Below are 14,983 nucleotides of genomic sequence, written 5' to 3' on the forward strand. Positions count from 1 at the left end.
GGTTAGCGGAGTCTGTAACCTGAAGCCTAAGTAACCTGAAGCGTATGTAACCTGAGGTACCACTGTATTGTGTTTTCATTGCTGTAACTTGCCCTGGGACCTTGGGGGTAAAGCGTGGGTAATAAATTGTAATAATAATAAGAGCACCGTGTCTTGTAAGAACTGTTGCAGCCCATGACACTGAGCATTGAAACAGAGAAGGCCCGTGAGTCTGTGTCCCCGGCCCTCCTCCAGAACCATAGAAATGGGGGTGAAAATTGAGTGGCACACACTACCTGGCTGCCAGGTTTACTTAGCATGGCTGTATGACACTTTGCTTGAGGGGAAAGCATTACAAGTCTGGCCATAAACCAACAAAGCAAAGGGATTCTGCATGCAATTTTGAGGGGAACAGGTGAACGAGACCGATTCTCGCTGCATCTTCTTATATTCCAGTTCCTAGAGGGGGGTAAAACAACTTCTAGCTTACCACTGGAGGAGTGACGCATCCCATGAGGCAACCTGACTTGGCAGCAGCCTTCACTACCTCATACAGGTAAGAGGAAGGGCGAGGAAGGTTCAAAGATATCTGGACCCCGCCTGTGAAGTCCACTAAAGCCTCAGAAATGTAGCCCATGTGCAACTTCTGATAGGAACCGTGCAATCTGGAAGAAGAGAGAAGACTTTGAGGTTAGGCCAGGTTTAAGAAGGTCCTGTGAAAGGTGTCCTCTTAAGACCAGCATGCCCCCCTTTTAAGCTTGCCAATGTTTTTTAACATTGGGTGCACAGTGAGGTGAGGAAATGGTCAAGACTGGTCGGAATGCCCATGTATTGGGGCCTAGAGGCATTCTGATGGGGAAAAGAAGGTGAGCGGTTGCATACCCTCCAACATTTCGCCAATGAAAATAGGGACGTCCCATTCCATAACGATAATTTTACTATTTATACCCCACGCATCATACTGGGTTGCCCCAGCCACTCTGGGCAGCTTCCAACATATATAAAAACATAATAAAACATTAAAAAAAGACCTTCCCTATACAGGATTGCCTTCAGACAGCTATGAGATCGGATAACTCCATACCCTCCAACATTTCCCCAATAAAAATAGGGACATCCTACCATACCCTCCAACTTTTCTCCAGTGAAAATAGGGGTGACCTAAGGAAAAGTGGGACATTCTGGGATCAAATCAGAAACTGGGACGGCTTCTCTAAATCAGGAACGTCCCTGCAAGATAAGGACACTTGGAGGATCTGATGTTGCAGTCTCAGGTTCACTGCACTAGTTTTTTGTTTTTTAAGTTTTTAAATGAAAATAAAATTGGCAGTACTACAACACACACACACCCCGGGACCCATTCTTTTCAATCATGCTGGGTGCTGGTGCCAGGCCTGGACAGCTGGGAAGGAAAGAAGGTTATTTCATTTTATTTATTTGTAAGGTCATAAAAGAAAGATTAGGTTTGATGGATAGAGAAGATGAGGCAAGGAGAAGATACATTTTTTACAGGGACATTTCACAGCATGTGATTTAAAGGCACAAAGGCATGAGGGAAGGGAGTATACGATGATGTCTCACCCCCAAAAAACCATTTTTTGTAGCATGTGAATGAGTACATCAGCAAGGTTAGTGAGTGGGGCTGTTTGAAACCGGCTGGAAAAAATATTCCCCATCAGGAAATGAGTTGTAATCTAAAAATTGCAAATGGGAAAAGGACAATTTTGACATTTTCAATTTTTTTATAGGAAAACAGGAATGACAGATAACTGTTTTGTGATGAAGATTTCTGGTTCAAAGCAATATTTATCCTTAAATTGCCAATTTAATGCAGGCATATTAGAAAATCTGGTTGGCAAAGGGAATATGAAGCTGCCAAAGGGAGCAGGTTGCCTGCAGCTGGTGGAAAGGAAGAAGGGGCAGATAGGGAGAGGGATTCCCTCACACAGCACCACATCCCACAGCTGCAGAAACACTTCAGCTACCAGATCACCATGGCTGTGTCAGTTTGCATTTCTTAGTACATAAAGCATTGATCTGATGTGTAGAGATCTTTCCTATTGTACTAAATTCAAGAGGGTTCTGGAAGCTTCTGTGTGTGAAAGAAACAAGCAGAAGGTTCATGATGTTTGGGTTATACCTTCAGAGAAGCTGAGTACAGCTGGCTTGAACTGGTTCTCTTATCTCTTTCTGTCAAGGTCATGCTGACTATCAGAATAAGACCAGAAGGTGCCTGGGTTTCACTTTCACTTTCTACCTCTCTTCCTTCTGGTGTGGTGTTCTGTACATAGTATGCTTAGTCTTAAGGTTTAGACTTATTATAAGTTTAAGTTAAGTCTGCTGCAACTGGATTTCTTACATTCAGTGCCAATCCTGAATGTAATGGATTTCTGACCATTATGCTTATTTGCCTTCAGTTGCAGTAAAGCTCTGCTGTATGAAATATAATTGCCTCTGGTCTGTTTTTGGGGAATCCTGCAACGTGTTTTAAGTTTTTACTCGGCTAACTATACATCTGAGTTCTGCTCTGGATCAATATTGAGTAGAATTCCATGACAGACTGTATATCTGTGGCCACACCAGGACATATATTATATTCTCAATGGGATCATGGGTATGTGAGCAGTTAAGAATGGCTCAAACTATGCTGTACAGAGGTAATATTGGCCCTATGAGCTGGCTCCCATGGAAATCTCGAATTTAGAACCAGTGCTTGAATTTGACATTTGTTTTTACATTATCAGAGTTCTGATAATCAATCAGAGTTGATTTCAGCCTGGCAAAAACACTCAGGGTGCAAAGCAGGACCATAGAAATGTAGAGTTGGAAGGGGAACCAAGGGTCATCTAGTCCAACCCCCTGAAGTGCAGTAAACCAATGAGGGGTGTGGCCTGGGGAAAGTCCTGAGGGCCAAAGAGAGAGAGACCTGGCATTTGGCCTCCAGGCGTGAGGTTCCCTATTCCTGCATTGGACTATGTGTAAATCAGGATAGGAACTGACACATCAGTCCATTACTGGTTCCTGTCAATTTCCTATTTGTTCATTTATAAATCCCTTCCATTCTCATTCCATATTACTTTGTGATTATAGCATTTAAACATGCCTGAAAATCCATATTTAAATGGTATCGAAACAGTTTAAGATGAAATCCATTAGAAATTGTACTGTTTCTTTTTTGAGCCAAGTGGAATTCAAAGGGAAATTATATTCTAATCTGTGATTTTGTCTAGATTTGCGAATTTGGTTGGTTCTCTTATTAAAAATGCAAACTAAATAAAATGATCCTTTCTTTGTGAACTAGGATACTAGTTGGCCTGATCTATACCTCCCAGACAAATGTACAAATCAGAACATAGATATCCTTCAGATCTCACACTTAATTGAATTTTGCGATGCTTTAGCATCAAAATGCATATTTTGAGTTAAAATATGCATAAGAGAATATACATTTACAGATGTATATTTTATGAGAAAGTATGTTAAAACGTGCACTTAAATGAGAATTTTAAAAAAGCAGATAAATGTAGAAACTGGGACGGGACAGATTTATGAATGGACACATAGGAAAGTGACACAGATAATCTGTGATAACTATAAAAAACTGATCTCTTTCTTTCTAACTGTTATAAAATAACAATTCTGAAAAATGGGTACCTGATCCTATGGTTATATAACACTTTTTCATGAAGCATGAAGAAAGTTAAAGAAAGCATCATAAAAATGGTCCTACGATACACTGTGTTTGGGGATACTTTCGTGTTTTGTTCTGTAGTTTAATCTTGAAGTCATCCCTAGGCAGGCTTTGTACAGTGCTGAAATTTTGCACACAAACTCCCCATTGCATGCCGCATTCTGAAGCAACCACCCTGGTGGCATATTTGCAATCTTCTAACTTCGAAAACAATTTGCCACTGTTGCAAGGAGATCTGATAGAGATGAGAAAGCATACAAGCAACGTTTGGAATTAAGCACGGCAGATATATGTACAACATGAGCACTAATCTCAGATTCCTTTTCATTGTTGTTGTTGTTGTTCAGGTCATTGAGCGTTCATCAGATAGTAACAAGTCTGGCTACCAGAAGGCATCTTTCAAGCCTTGTTGCCTTATCTTGGGCTTTTGATTGCAAACGCAAAAAAAAGAACAAAAGAACAAAAGAAAGGAAAAGGAAAGGAAAAAGACAAATCAGAAGCGACTGTAGATAACACGAGTACATGGCATTAAAACTCACTGTAAGCACACTATCTGAGTAACACAGAGACTCGGAAAATGAAATCCATGGCTAATTGTATTTTAAAATAATGTTCTCAACCTAGACTGACAAGAAAGGAATTTACAGTATACACAGGGGAAAACCTTGTTGCTGAAAATCTCATAAACAGCATCTCTTGCCATCTTAATGAAATAGCGATCTGGAATGAAAACGCTGCTCAGCAAAGTGGTACCTGAGTCAACTCTTTCTAAAGAATGCTTCGGTCTCTCAAAATCAGCACTTTAAGACCAGCTCATTACCTGACCTTTTGTGCTGCTGCCACACTCCCTGCTTTGTTGTTTTGCAGGGATGGGCTAATTGGAGTTGTAGACCTTGGGCCAGTCACACTTCTGTGAAGTCTCTCAGCCCCACTCACCTCACAGAGTGTTTGTTGTGGGGGAGGAAGGGAAAGGAGAATGTTAGCTGCTTTGAGACTCCTTAAAGGGAGTGAAAGGCGGGATATCAAATCCAAACTCTTCTTCTTCTTCTTCTTCTTCTTCTTCTTCTTCTTCTTCTTCTAGTCCAAAACCTCTGGAGAGCACCAGAGTTGGCAAAGATAGGAGATGGAGAAGGAATACAGCCATAGATTTCAAGAAAGGGATTAAAGGTAAAGGGTAAAGGGACCCCTGACCATTAGGTCCAATCGTGGACGACTCTGGGGTTGTGGCGCTCATCTCGCTTTACTGGCCGTACAACTTCTGGGTCATGTGGCCAGCATGACTAAGCCACTTCTAGCAAACCAGAGCAGCGCACGGAAATGCCGTTTACCTTCCCGCCGGAGCGGTACCTATTTCTCTACTTGCACTTTGATGTGCTTTCAAACAGCTAGGTGGGCAGGAGCAGGGACCAAGCAACGGGAGTTCACCCCGTCGCAGGGATTCGAACCGCTGACCTTCTGATCGGCAAGTCCTAGGCTCTGTGGTTTAACCCACAGCGCCACCCGCTTCCCTAAGAAAGGGATTAGGTGGTTATATAACCAGAAGAAAGGTTTTCCATCCCCATTCCAGTAACTAAGGCTATAGTCCTACGCTCACATAACCTGAGATTAAACCCCATTGAACTCAATATACATGTAAACCACTAGACTACACCAACAACATGTGGAGCTAACATTTAACTACAGCTTCTGCCACTGCAGATATACTTTGCGAGTGTTTGTTACTTATACAAACCACAGAATAGTTGTCTGTGATCCTTCTCAAGCATGGCACCTTGGCACAGGTTCCTTTTACCTAAAGCATCCATCGCTGGGAGGTCACAATCATTAAACAGAGCATGAAAGAGAGAAAGGTTCTATGAGTATTTACTTGGCATAGGCTTTTTCAAGCAGTGGCGGCCAGAATTCATTTCTGCTCCGGGGATGAACGGATAAGTATTCTCCATTGAGAAAAGGCAGTCGGTCATCTATCACCACATCCAGCCAGTCTCCAAGGTACCAGAACTTGGGAAACAAAACAAAAATAGAAGAAGGATAAGCTTCTTTTATGAAGAAGATGAATTCCTTCTAGGCCAGGTGTGGAGAACCTTTGGTCCCCCAGATGTTGCTGGACTACAACTCTTATCATCCCTGGCCATTCACTATGCTTGCTGAGGCTGATGGGAGTTGTAGTTCAGCAACATCTAAAGGGCCAATGGTTCCCCATACGTTTAATGTTTGATTTTGTTTGTTTGATTTGTATTTTTGTTGGAAGCCTCCCAGAGTGGCTGGGGCAGCCCGTCAGGTGGGCAGGGTATAAGAAATAAATTTATTATTTAATTTTATTTTCCTAGAAAAGAGAAGGTGCCATACAGTTAAGCTACCCTTATAGCATGCATGGGGTGTCCACAGCTAGCACTTTCCAAGCACAGGAAAGCTTTCTGACTGAGAACTCTACATGCCGATCCAATAAGTACACAGTAAACTGTGTTCTACTAGACCACTGGTCCTTCCCACTCAATATTATCTACCACAGAGGTAGTCAACCTGGTATTCTCCTGATCCTGTGGACTAGCACCTCCATCATCCCTGGTGTTATGTATTGAGTGGTCTGTGTTTGCCTGAGCTTGAGTCTGGACTACGGATTCTGAGCCCCTGTGTTCTGATTCGATACATGATATCCAATCACAGAACATTTCAGGATTTAGGCCTCTGCCACTGGCCCTTAAACTCTGAGTCATGATTCACAGCTTGGAATTTTAGACAGCCAATCGCATTGGGAGTGGGAGTGGCCCAGGCCTTCAGAAATGTATATAAGCAGTTGTTTTGCCCCTGCTGTCCAGTTCTCTTCGTTCAGTAAAGGTTCTTGCTGCTATCACTGTGTCTTGCCTTGTGGGAACCCACCTACACTTCACCTACCATTGGCTATAGTGGCTCGGGAGTTGTAATCCATATTTGGAGGCCACATTGTTGGCTACTCCTGGTCTATGAATGGGAAACATTTGGTGCTCGAGATGTTATTGAACTCTAGCACCCATCAAACACAGTCAGCATGGCCAACATCTGGAGAGTCACAGGTTCTCCATCCCTTGACAATGACTCTTCATTGTCTCAGACAGGGCTCTTTCTCAGCCCCACCTAAAGATTGCAGGGCTTGAACATGGGACATTTCCTATGCAAAGCATCTGTTCTGCCACTGAATTGCAACCTTCTTCCATGGGGCCCTTTATGCCCCATGTGCCATTTGCCTCTAATGGTGTGTTATAGCTGCCTCTTTGGATCCAGTTCGGCCTCCGCACGAACCACAACCAGCTCAGAAAGTCTGTTTCTCAGCCTCCTATGGACAGAGAAGCAGTTGACAAATTGTGATGTTATTTTCAATACTGGAATGCTTGTTTGAGCTTGTGAAGCTTTGAAAGTGCCATACCATTTTCATTCTTTAAACTGAGGTTTTTTTCCACCTGTCAATAAGCTCTTCTAATTGCAATTAAAATTACTATTTTTGTGGAGTGTTTCATTGATTTGTAAGAAGCAATGAAAATTAAAAGGAAAAATGAGCTTAAGGTGACTGTCCCTCTGCCAACTAGGTGGCAGGAGGCAAGGTATTTGAAATTGCCAGATCTCTTTACTCAAATAGATTCAAAATTATGGCATCTGTTTGGAAGAATAAAACACGAATAGAAAGAAAATAAAATGGAAGTATCCCCTTTTTTATTGGTTCTGCAAAACCATGCTTCCTTAGAGACAGAAAGGAGTAAGGTTGCCACATCTGCTCTGCTGCAAGACCTCTTCCATCAGATTCCACTTTCCCTCAACTGTCTCATAACAGGAGTAATTCCTACAGGCTGCGGGAGAAAGGGGAAGCAGCCTCTCGTAGTCTAAGCCACCTCGTACGTCAGGCTTCGGGAAATCGGCTTCCTCCCCCATGTCGTGTCAGTAAATAAGCAGATCAAATGAAAGTCTTACCAGTTAGTTTCTTTAATAAACACAGCAAGAGACAAAAGAAAGCGACTCCCTAGAATGGTGGTGCTCCCAATTAAGGCTCACACACCCCTCCATCCCTATTAATCTATGTCACGCCTACGTCTTGTAATCTGAGCTTGTACCCTCTGCGCTTTCTGTTCTAACACTTTCTGAGCTCTTTGGGGGTGGGGAATGCTGTCCAGAGACTGTGAATCTGTTAACTCTCTCTCTTCCAGTGTTTCTTCTGCTAGCTGTTCCCCACCCAGTATTTCCTAGCTTCTGCCTTCTGAACTATGCCCCTCTGCAAACCACTGTTCTAAATCTATATTGTCCTCCTGCTCCTGGGAAGATTCAGGGTCAGGGGGAGGGAGCGGCTCCTACCATTCATCTTCAGTGTACTCCTCCTCAGCACAGTCCCTGACATCATAGGGATATTGTGCATCTGAACCCACAGGTATAATTTACTTAGCTGTAATGTTCCAATAATACACAAGTTCTCAGAGAAGGCTAGAGACAAACTATTTTCACACAATAAGGTCAATTGTCACCCAGTTCTCTGTTGATCTTCCATTGCAATTAACTACTGATTACATATTATTTGCTTTCCGATTTCCTATGCTTTTTTGAAATTATTGGGGGGAGGGTTAAACAATATTCCTGTTCAGGGTTTTTTTAATAAGAAAAAAGAGAACAAAAGCCCATCAAATATTGATATCTACTGTAAAATAAGATTGCCGTAGTAAGCTATCCTCTGTCTGTTGAACGGTTGGGAAGGAGTCTGCTGGCCACTTAAGCAGCTGGATAGTACAGGTGCTCTTCTAGCAAATTCATGTGAATGAATTTGCTGAAGTGTTGAAAGAAAGAAAGCAAAGATAGAGTTCGCTGGGGACAAACCAAAAGATCCATTTTTGCAATCATTAGCAGGTTAATGTAGTGTGTCATGCCTTTGCTAACAGCATGGGACAAAATCTCCATAGTTGCAGTATCAAGATATAAATTGATGTGTCTGGGATAAATTTGTCACAGTTGTGGCTATAACTTCCAAGGCTGGGCCCTAGGAAAGGAACAAGGGTGAACAGAACATGGCCATGTTTCAACATGAAAGGGAAATGAGGAATACTGGGACAATCCTGTCGGATGCTTCATTCCTTCTTTGCTTAACAGCATGTTCCTAAGCAGAGATCATCTAAATAAAATGCAGCTTTGTGAATATTTGCCACAATATCCAAGGCATCCTAAAATCATGGCTCTAGTACCGGGCTGTTTCCGAAGTACAAACAAAAACGGGATTGTAAGCTTCCCAGGGTAGATCATTGGTGTTGCTTTGGTTTTGAATCCACATCTGTGATTAATGTTGATGCTGAGTAATAATTTCCACCCCTTATACTCAGTGTTTTGTAGCATTATCTTCTTTTCCCTTTCCTCTACTCCCTGTTAAAATGTAATTTTGGAGAAAGTGGCAATAGCTCAGTGGTAGTACACGTAGGTAGTACAAGAAGGCAAACGGCCCCGGGTTCAGTGTCCAGTTTCTCCAGGTAGATCTGGATAGGTAAAGGTAAAGGACCCCTGGATGGTTAGGTCCAGTCAAAGGCAACTATAGGGTTGCGACACTCATCTCGCTTTCAGGTCGAGGGAGCAGGTGTTTGTCCGCAGACAGCTTTCCGGGTGATGTGGCCAGCATGACTAAACCACCTCTGGCACAATGGAACAGCACGATGGAAGCCAGAGCACATAGAAATCTGCTTGCACTGGTGTGCTTTCAAACTGCTAGGTTGGCAGGAGCTGGAACAGAGCAACAGGAGCTCACTCCACCACGGGAATTTGAACCACTGACCTTCCGATCGGCAAGCCCAAGAAGCTCAGTGGTTTAGACCACAGCACCACCTGTGTCCCAGAGATCTGGATAAGACCCATCTGAAACCATGGAGAGCTTCTAGACAATTTGAAAAACATTAGGAAGAACTTCCTGACAGTAAGAGCTGTTCGACAGTGGAATTTGCTGCCAAGGAGTGTGGTGGAGTCTCCTTTTTTGGAGGTCTTTAAGCAGAGGCTTGACAACCATATGTCAGGAATGCTCTGATGGTGTTTCCTGCTTGGCAGGGGGTTGGACTTGATGGCCCTTGTGGTCTCTTCCAACTCTATGATTCTATGATTCTATGATTCTAAGCTAGATACTTCAAAGATTGGACTCAGCAGAAGGAAGCTCCCTTTGAATTCCTGGAGTCCTGGAGCCAGCAAGGGTTACAATCTAAGGGAGATCCTATTGTTGAACCAGCCAGGCAAGCTTCTTGGTGAGTTAAGGGCAATAGTTGCCTCCTAAGTATGGTCTTTAGTATAACAAAGGAAGTTGCTCCATGCCAGAGGTCAAATGGGCAGGCTTCCTCCCTTACTGGGTGGGTAGTGAGAAATACAGTAGCCAGTGTGAGAGAGAGAAAGCTAGGCTAGAGGCTGCAGGCAGGAACTGAGAGAGAGCTATGCTTGATTTCCATTTGAATTCAAGGCTGTGACTATGGGAGAAGCAAGAACTTTTGGGGGCATTTATGCTGTGAGCCCCTCCATCTTAGGCTGAGGTTGTATATACATGTAAATAAACCATATATCATAAAGGCACCACAGTCTTGGTTGTGTTCCTCATTCAAAGCAAGCCAGATTCTGGGCACATGCCTGGAACTCCTGGAATCTCACACCATTGGTGATTGGGGTGGCTTGCAAGAATATAGTTATGGCTGGTGCCATTGGCCAAGGGCCCCTGATCTAAGGGGTGCCCACTGCCCAAGCCTGACATACTGCCATCACCAACCTAGGGTATCTGATTTAAATGCAGAGTGGGAAACCCTATTGAATAGTAAGAATTCTATTCTTGCCTGTATGCTCTTTTGATTTAATATGCTCAAGAATCATCTACCAAAAAAGGGTGGCTGAAGTTTGAAACAAAAGGCAGCATTTGATGTCTCTCCAACCTTCTATGCCTCCCAAATTATTTTTTAGCTTGAAACAGTGATCAAGGTAGCCAAGTTTAAATTTTGCATAACAAGAGCGAGAAAGTTTTTGGATGCAACTTGCATTTATCTGAACCATCAAAGTGAAAGCACAGCTTCAAGCCAGGAAAAACAATCCAATTTGTTCTATCTTTAATCATTGTTGCTGATTGGCAGAGAACAAATGCATGGAGACACTTGGAGTACCATCTTTCCAAGCTTTTGATGCTGGAGGGCTTTTTTCCCCCTTTCGTCAGTCAAAAGCTCATGCCAAACAGCTAGTAGCACGAGGCGGCTGGCCTATTGACTATGAAGGTTTAAGGTTGAAACTGCAATGCACCTTTGTTCAAACACCGCAGAAAGCAGAGGGGCTAAAGTGCAAACAAGAAGGCGTCTTTCAAGAGATTGCAGCCATTTTATCTGGATATTGGAAGATTTCCAAGGATCAAGAGTAAAGTTCACAATAAAGTAGAAATCCCCCTTTTATTTGGTGATTAATTCAAGCTCTCCTGTTTCACACAAAGGAAAGGAAAACCATGCTGTGGAGCTGTTAGGATCCCTTGAGCTACACAATTTTGTTTAATTTGTTAATTGCAAAACTTGTCACTACCATTCTTTGTCGTTTTTTCAAAAGCACGCCATGTGATCTAGAAAAAAGGGTGAACCAATAAAATTGCTACAATTCCACAAAACCCCAGAGGAAGAGGGGTTGAGAATTTGATAGCCTAGGCTTCTTTCAGCTCCTGGCCGGGCATAATGAACTACAAGCAAGAACAATGAAACCAAGCTAAGCAATGGCTTTGCCCCTAAGGCAGGGGTGGGGGAGTTCTTTGGTCTGGTGGGCCAGATCTCTCTCCCCCCCCCCCATCCCCAGGTGAGAAGAGCTAGCACAGCAGGGCCATTTCATTGACTTTGCTGCCATGTCTCCCCCACGTTGAGTTCCCTGCACCTTACATCTCTTTCCCTCTCAGTAACTTGCATCTTCACTTGGGGTTGGGAAGCCAGGTGAGCAATGCTACCCCGTCTGCACCTCACCGCCACCCGCCGAACATACGCATGAAAATACATCAGGTGCTTTATGACTAATCTCTGTGGATGGGGATGTTAAATCAGTGCTTTCCAATTTCTCAAAGTCCTTTGAAGTAATATAGAAATGGCAGGCACTATGACTGAAATAGAAAATAGGCTTTTTTATCTCTTTGTGGGAGGAAATGGTGCATTCTTTACCAAGTTGCATAAAAACTAATTATCAAGCTGTGCTGCGCTAGCAGCAACTTTGAAGAGATAATTTAAGAACATTATGGACAAAGATGTTTGATTCAGGGGTAGGAGTGTTTGGGTTGGTCTTTGTTTGGTTTAGCTTGATCTTCTTGTCAGAGGAAAAGTAGATGCAGGTGTACGGAGTTCCTGATAAGAGGGTAGTGGGAAATATTTTCAAATACCATAATAAATTCTGCTTCTTAATAAGAAGACTGGAATGCTCTTAAATAATGCGTACAAGCTTTTCATGAAGTAATTCCAGAGTCTATTTTAAACCTTTATTGGAGAGAGTAATTCAAAGTCCTGTTGTGCTGAAACCTCTGGTTTCTCAAAAGTTTTTATTTCCTCCCAAGAGAAGCTACTTACTATATGTTGGAAGCTGCCCAGAGTGGCTGGGGCAACCCAATCAGATGGGCAGGGTACAAATAAAAAAGTTGTGGTTCTTCCTCATTCACAGGGTGTTTTAGAATTTAATAATTATTTTGGTGAGTTCAAGGTGGAATGCACCTTATTGTGAGGTAGTCAAAGATGGTGCATGTGTGTGCCTTTTAATTTATATTAAACCAGGTGTGAGGAACTTTGGCCCTCCAAAGGATGTTGAATTACAATTCACACCATTCCTGGCTATTGGTCATGCTGACTGTGGCTGATGGGAGCTGTAGTTCAGCAACATCTGGAGGGCTAAAGGTTTCCATACCTGCATCAGACATTTCTCAACTGCTCTGCAGCTTCCCTGGCTGCTCAGTCTTCCTGATCTGAAAAGACCACCATTACATCATGATGTCTTGCTTTACCTAGCACAGGGTGCCAGATACCAACTGCCTGAGATTGCCGCACTCACTGATTTTGTTTTTGAAGGAACTCCTTTTGCACCTAAAAGAACACCTTTCCACACTGATTGTAATAAAAGTAACAAGATTTCACATTAAAGAAATGCAGGAATAACAAATAGCTGGCGGGCATAAGGCAGGCAGACCCCCTGTTTTCCTGTGCTTACTGGAAAGCCCACTAGAAGATTACACGCAGTTCATCTGGGAAGGCTGTTGAATGCTGACCACTGGAGAGGTCTTGTTGCATGAAAGAAAAGGGCATTCACTAAAATGCTCACCCATCTTGAAAGTGGGGAAGGCTCCATTAAAATTCTGCAGCAAGCCTATCAGAACTTCACTGTTGTTGCTCTTTCTATGATAATTTTCTACTGCAACTTTTTCCTCATTAATTTATGGAGAGTGGGAGTGGTAAAAAACAAACATTTTTTCAGTATATGGCAAAGCCATATTTTAAGGCAAAATGTGGCAAGCATGAAATAAAACACTACTTTTAACCACGAGCAGCTCTAGGTTCTGGAGTTTCATCTGAAAACATAATACAAAATGACACAACACCAACATACTCTTTTACATACTCGAAAATGAAAAATCCCTGCATAATTGTGTCGGAATCCTTGGTCTCTTGGAATCACGTTTTCCAGGAAGCGTGGTTGTAAGGTCAAAGAACCAAGAGCTGCTAGAACCCAACAATCACCTTGGAAAAGATAAGACGGAGGTTGTAATTAATTCCACAATCAATCTACTACACCCTCTCCTAGCAGGCATTGATTTTTCCAAAGTTCATAATTACTTGGTTCAGAACATAAATTGTACAACTTGCAATGGTTGTCTATATTTGTTAAAGGAGAAACATTTCCCTCAAATGTTATTCACAGGAGTTCTATTCAGGTCTAATTAGGCCCAGAAGGTATCCTAATTTAGCCCATGAGGCTGTTTTCCCCAAGCCATGTCCTCCTGCCCTATGCCTGTTGTCATAGATGAAGTCCACCATGGGGCAGGTAAGGACACGGTTCCTTGCCAAAAAGAAGGGTTTGATCAACCAATTGGCAGTGCCTAAAAACTCCTGTGTCCAGGGGCATAGCTAACTGGTCCGGCACTGGGAGTGGTGGGAGTGGGGCAAGTCGCCCACGGGGATGGGGCGATCCATGCATGGGGGCAGCGTGGCAATCCGCCCAGGGGGGTGCCACACCCAGCTGCCTGTGGAGTCCGTCTGGTGGATGCAAGCCGCATACTGCCATTTCGGGCAGCGCAGGGCCCCGAGTCACCACATCACTCTCAGGAGAGACGCGTGGCTCATGCGCACTGTAGGACAGGCCCCATGGTAAATGCCGCCCCCTGTGGTGTGCTATTTGGTCACCCCTTCAAGGATGACACCTGGGGTGGACTGCACCCCCTGCACCCCCCTTCCTACGCCCCTGCCTGTGTCTTTCCCTGCGTGGCTTGATTTCAAACCACCCAGGTTTACAGCCTGCAGCCTGCATGTTTAAATAGGATTTAAAACTGATTAAACATATAGTGAAGGGGAAAGAAGCACATCCCCATCTCTTCCTATGCACAAAAGGGCCAGGCATCACTCTCCCATACATGTAAAGTAAGAGAACCAGCACAGACAGGCTGCAGATCACCACCTGATGATTCACAGGTTTATTTTTCATTCCCTTCTGGACAATCTTTTTTAATCACTAGCTCCCTCACTGACATTTCCGCCTGAGCATCTCAGCAATGTGTCAAACTGAACTCTCTGCCTTCTTATCCAGACCTTCCCTCTCTGCCACACTTTTCTGTCACTGCTGAAAAATCCTATTATCTCCCCTACCTTCACCGAGCACAACTGTGGGGCCATCTTTGGCTACTCTTTTTCATTTTCTTCCCACATCCAGGCTGCTGTTAAATCATTCCACTCACTCCTTCATTTGCAGCCTGTACAAAATTTGCCTTTTCTTTTCGGAATCGGCTGCTAAAAACCTTTTGCATATCCAGGTCATCTCTCATGTAGACTTTCTCCATTTTCTGCTCACTAGTTTCTCTCCTCCATCTGTTGCAATAATTTTCTCTTCCATCACAGTGACCAAATGACCCCTTACTTTCGGTCTCTGCACTGACTCAGTCAGCATCACTTTGCAGGGCGCTGGCTCACCTGTTTTCTCTTAAGGCAACTGCATTAACTTTATCTGTTCCCTCATCCCAACTTACTTCTCTCCTCTCAACCTCTGCTCTTCACAAGCCTGTTATAATTAGAGCTGAGCTGAAATTTCTCAGCAGGCTTTTTATTTCTCTGAGACCATTTCAGATATTTTTCTTTTTCT

General features: G+C 43.4%; 1 protein-coding gene across 3 annotated transcripts in view; it reads right to left on the reverse strand.

Annotated features, from left to right (window-relative positions):
• The window catches only part of CAPN13 (calpain 13), an 84,286-nt gene that overhangs the window by 51,823 nt on the left and 17,480 nt on the right, over positions 1–14,983 (reverse strand). For all 3 annotated transcript variants that reach the window (XR_014524292.1, XM_083496081.1, XM_083496082.1), the window contains 3 exons: positions 13,253–13,371; positions 5,538–5,671; positions 470–644 (listed from right to left, as the gene is read on the reverse strand). Coding sequence is in view for 2 of the 3 variants with exons in the window: in XM_083496081.1 (XP_083352207.1) it covers positions 470–644; positions 5,538–5,671; positions 13,253–13,371 (428 nt within the window). In the remaining variant the exon portion in view is untranslated. The remainder of the gene's footprint in view (positions 1–469; positions 645–5,537; positions 5,672–13,252; positions 13,372–14,983) is intronic.

The sequence above is a fragment of the Podarcis liolepis genome, assembly GCF_965112155.1.
Source record: "Podarcis liolepis genome assembly, chromosome: 3".
NCBI lineage: Eukaryota > Metazoa > Chordata > Lepidosauria > Squamata > Lacertidae > Podarcis > Podarcis liolepis.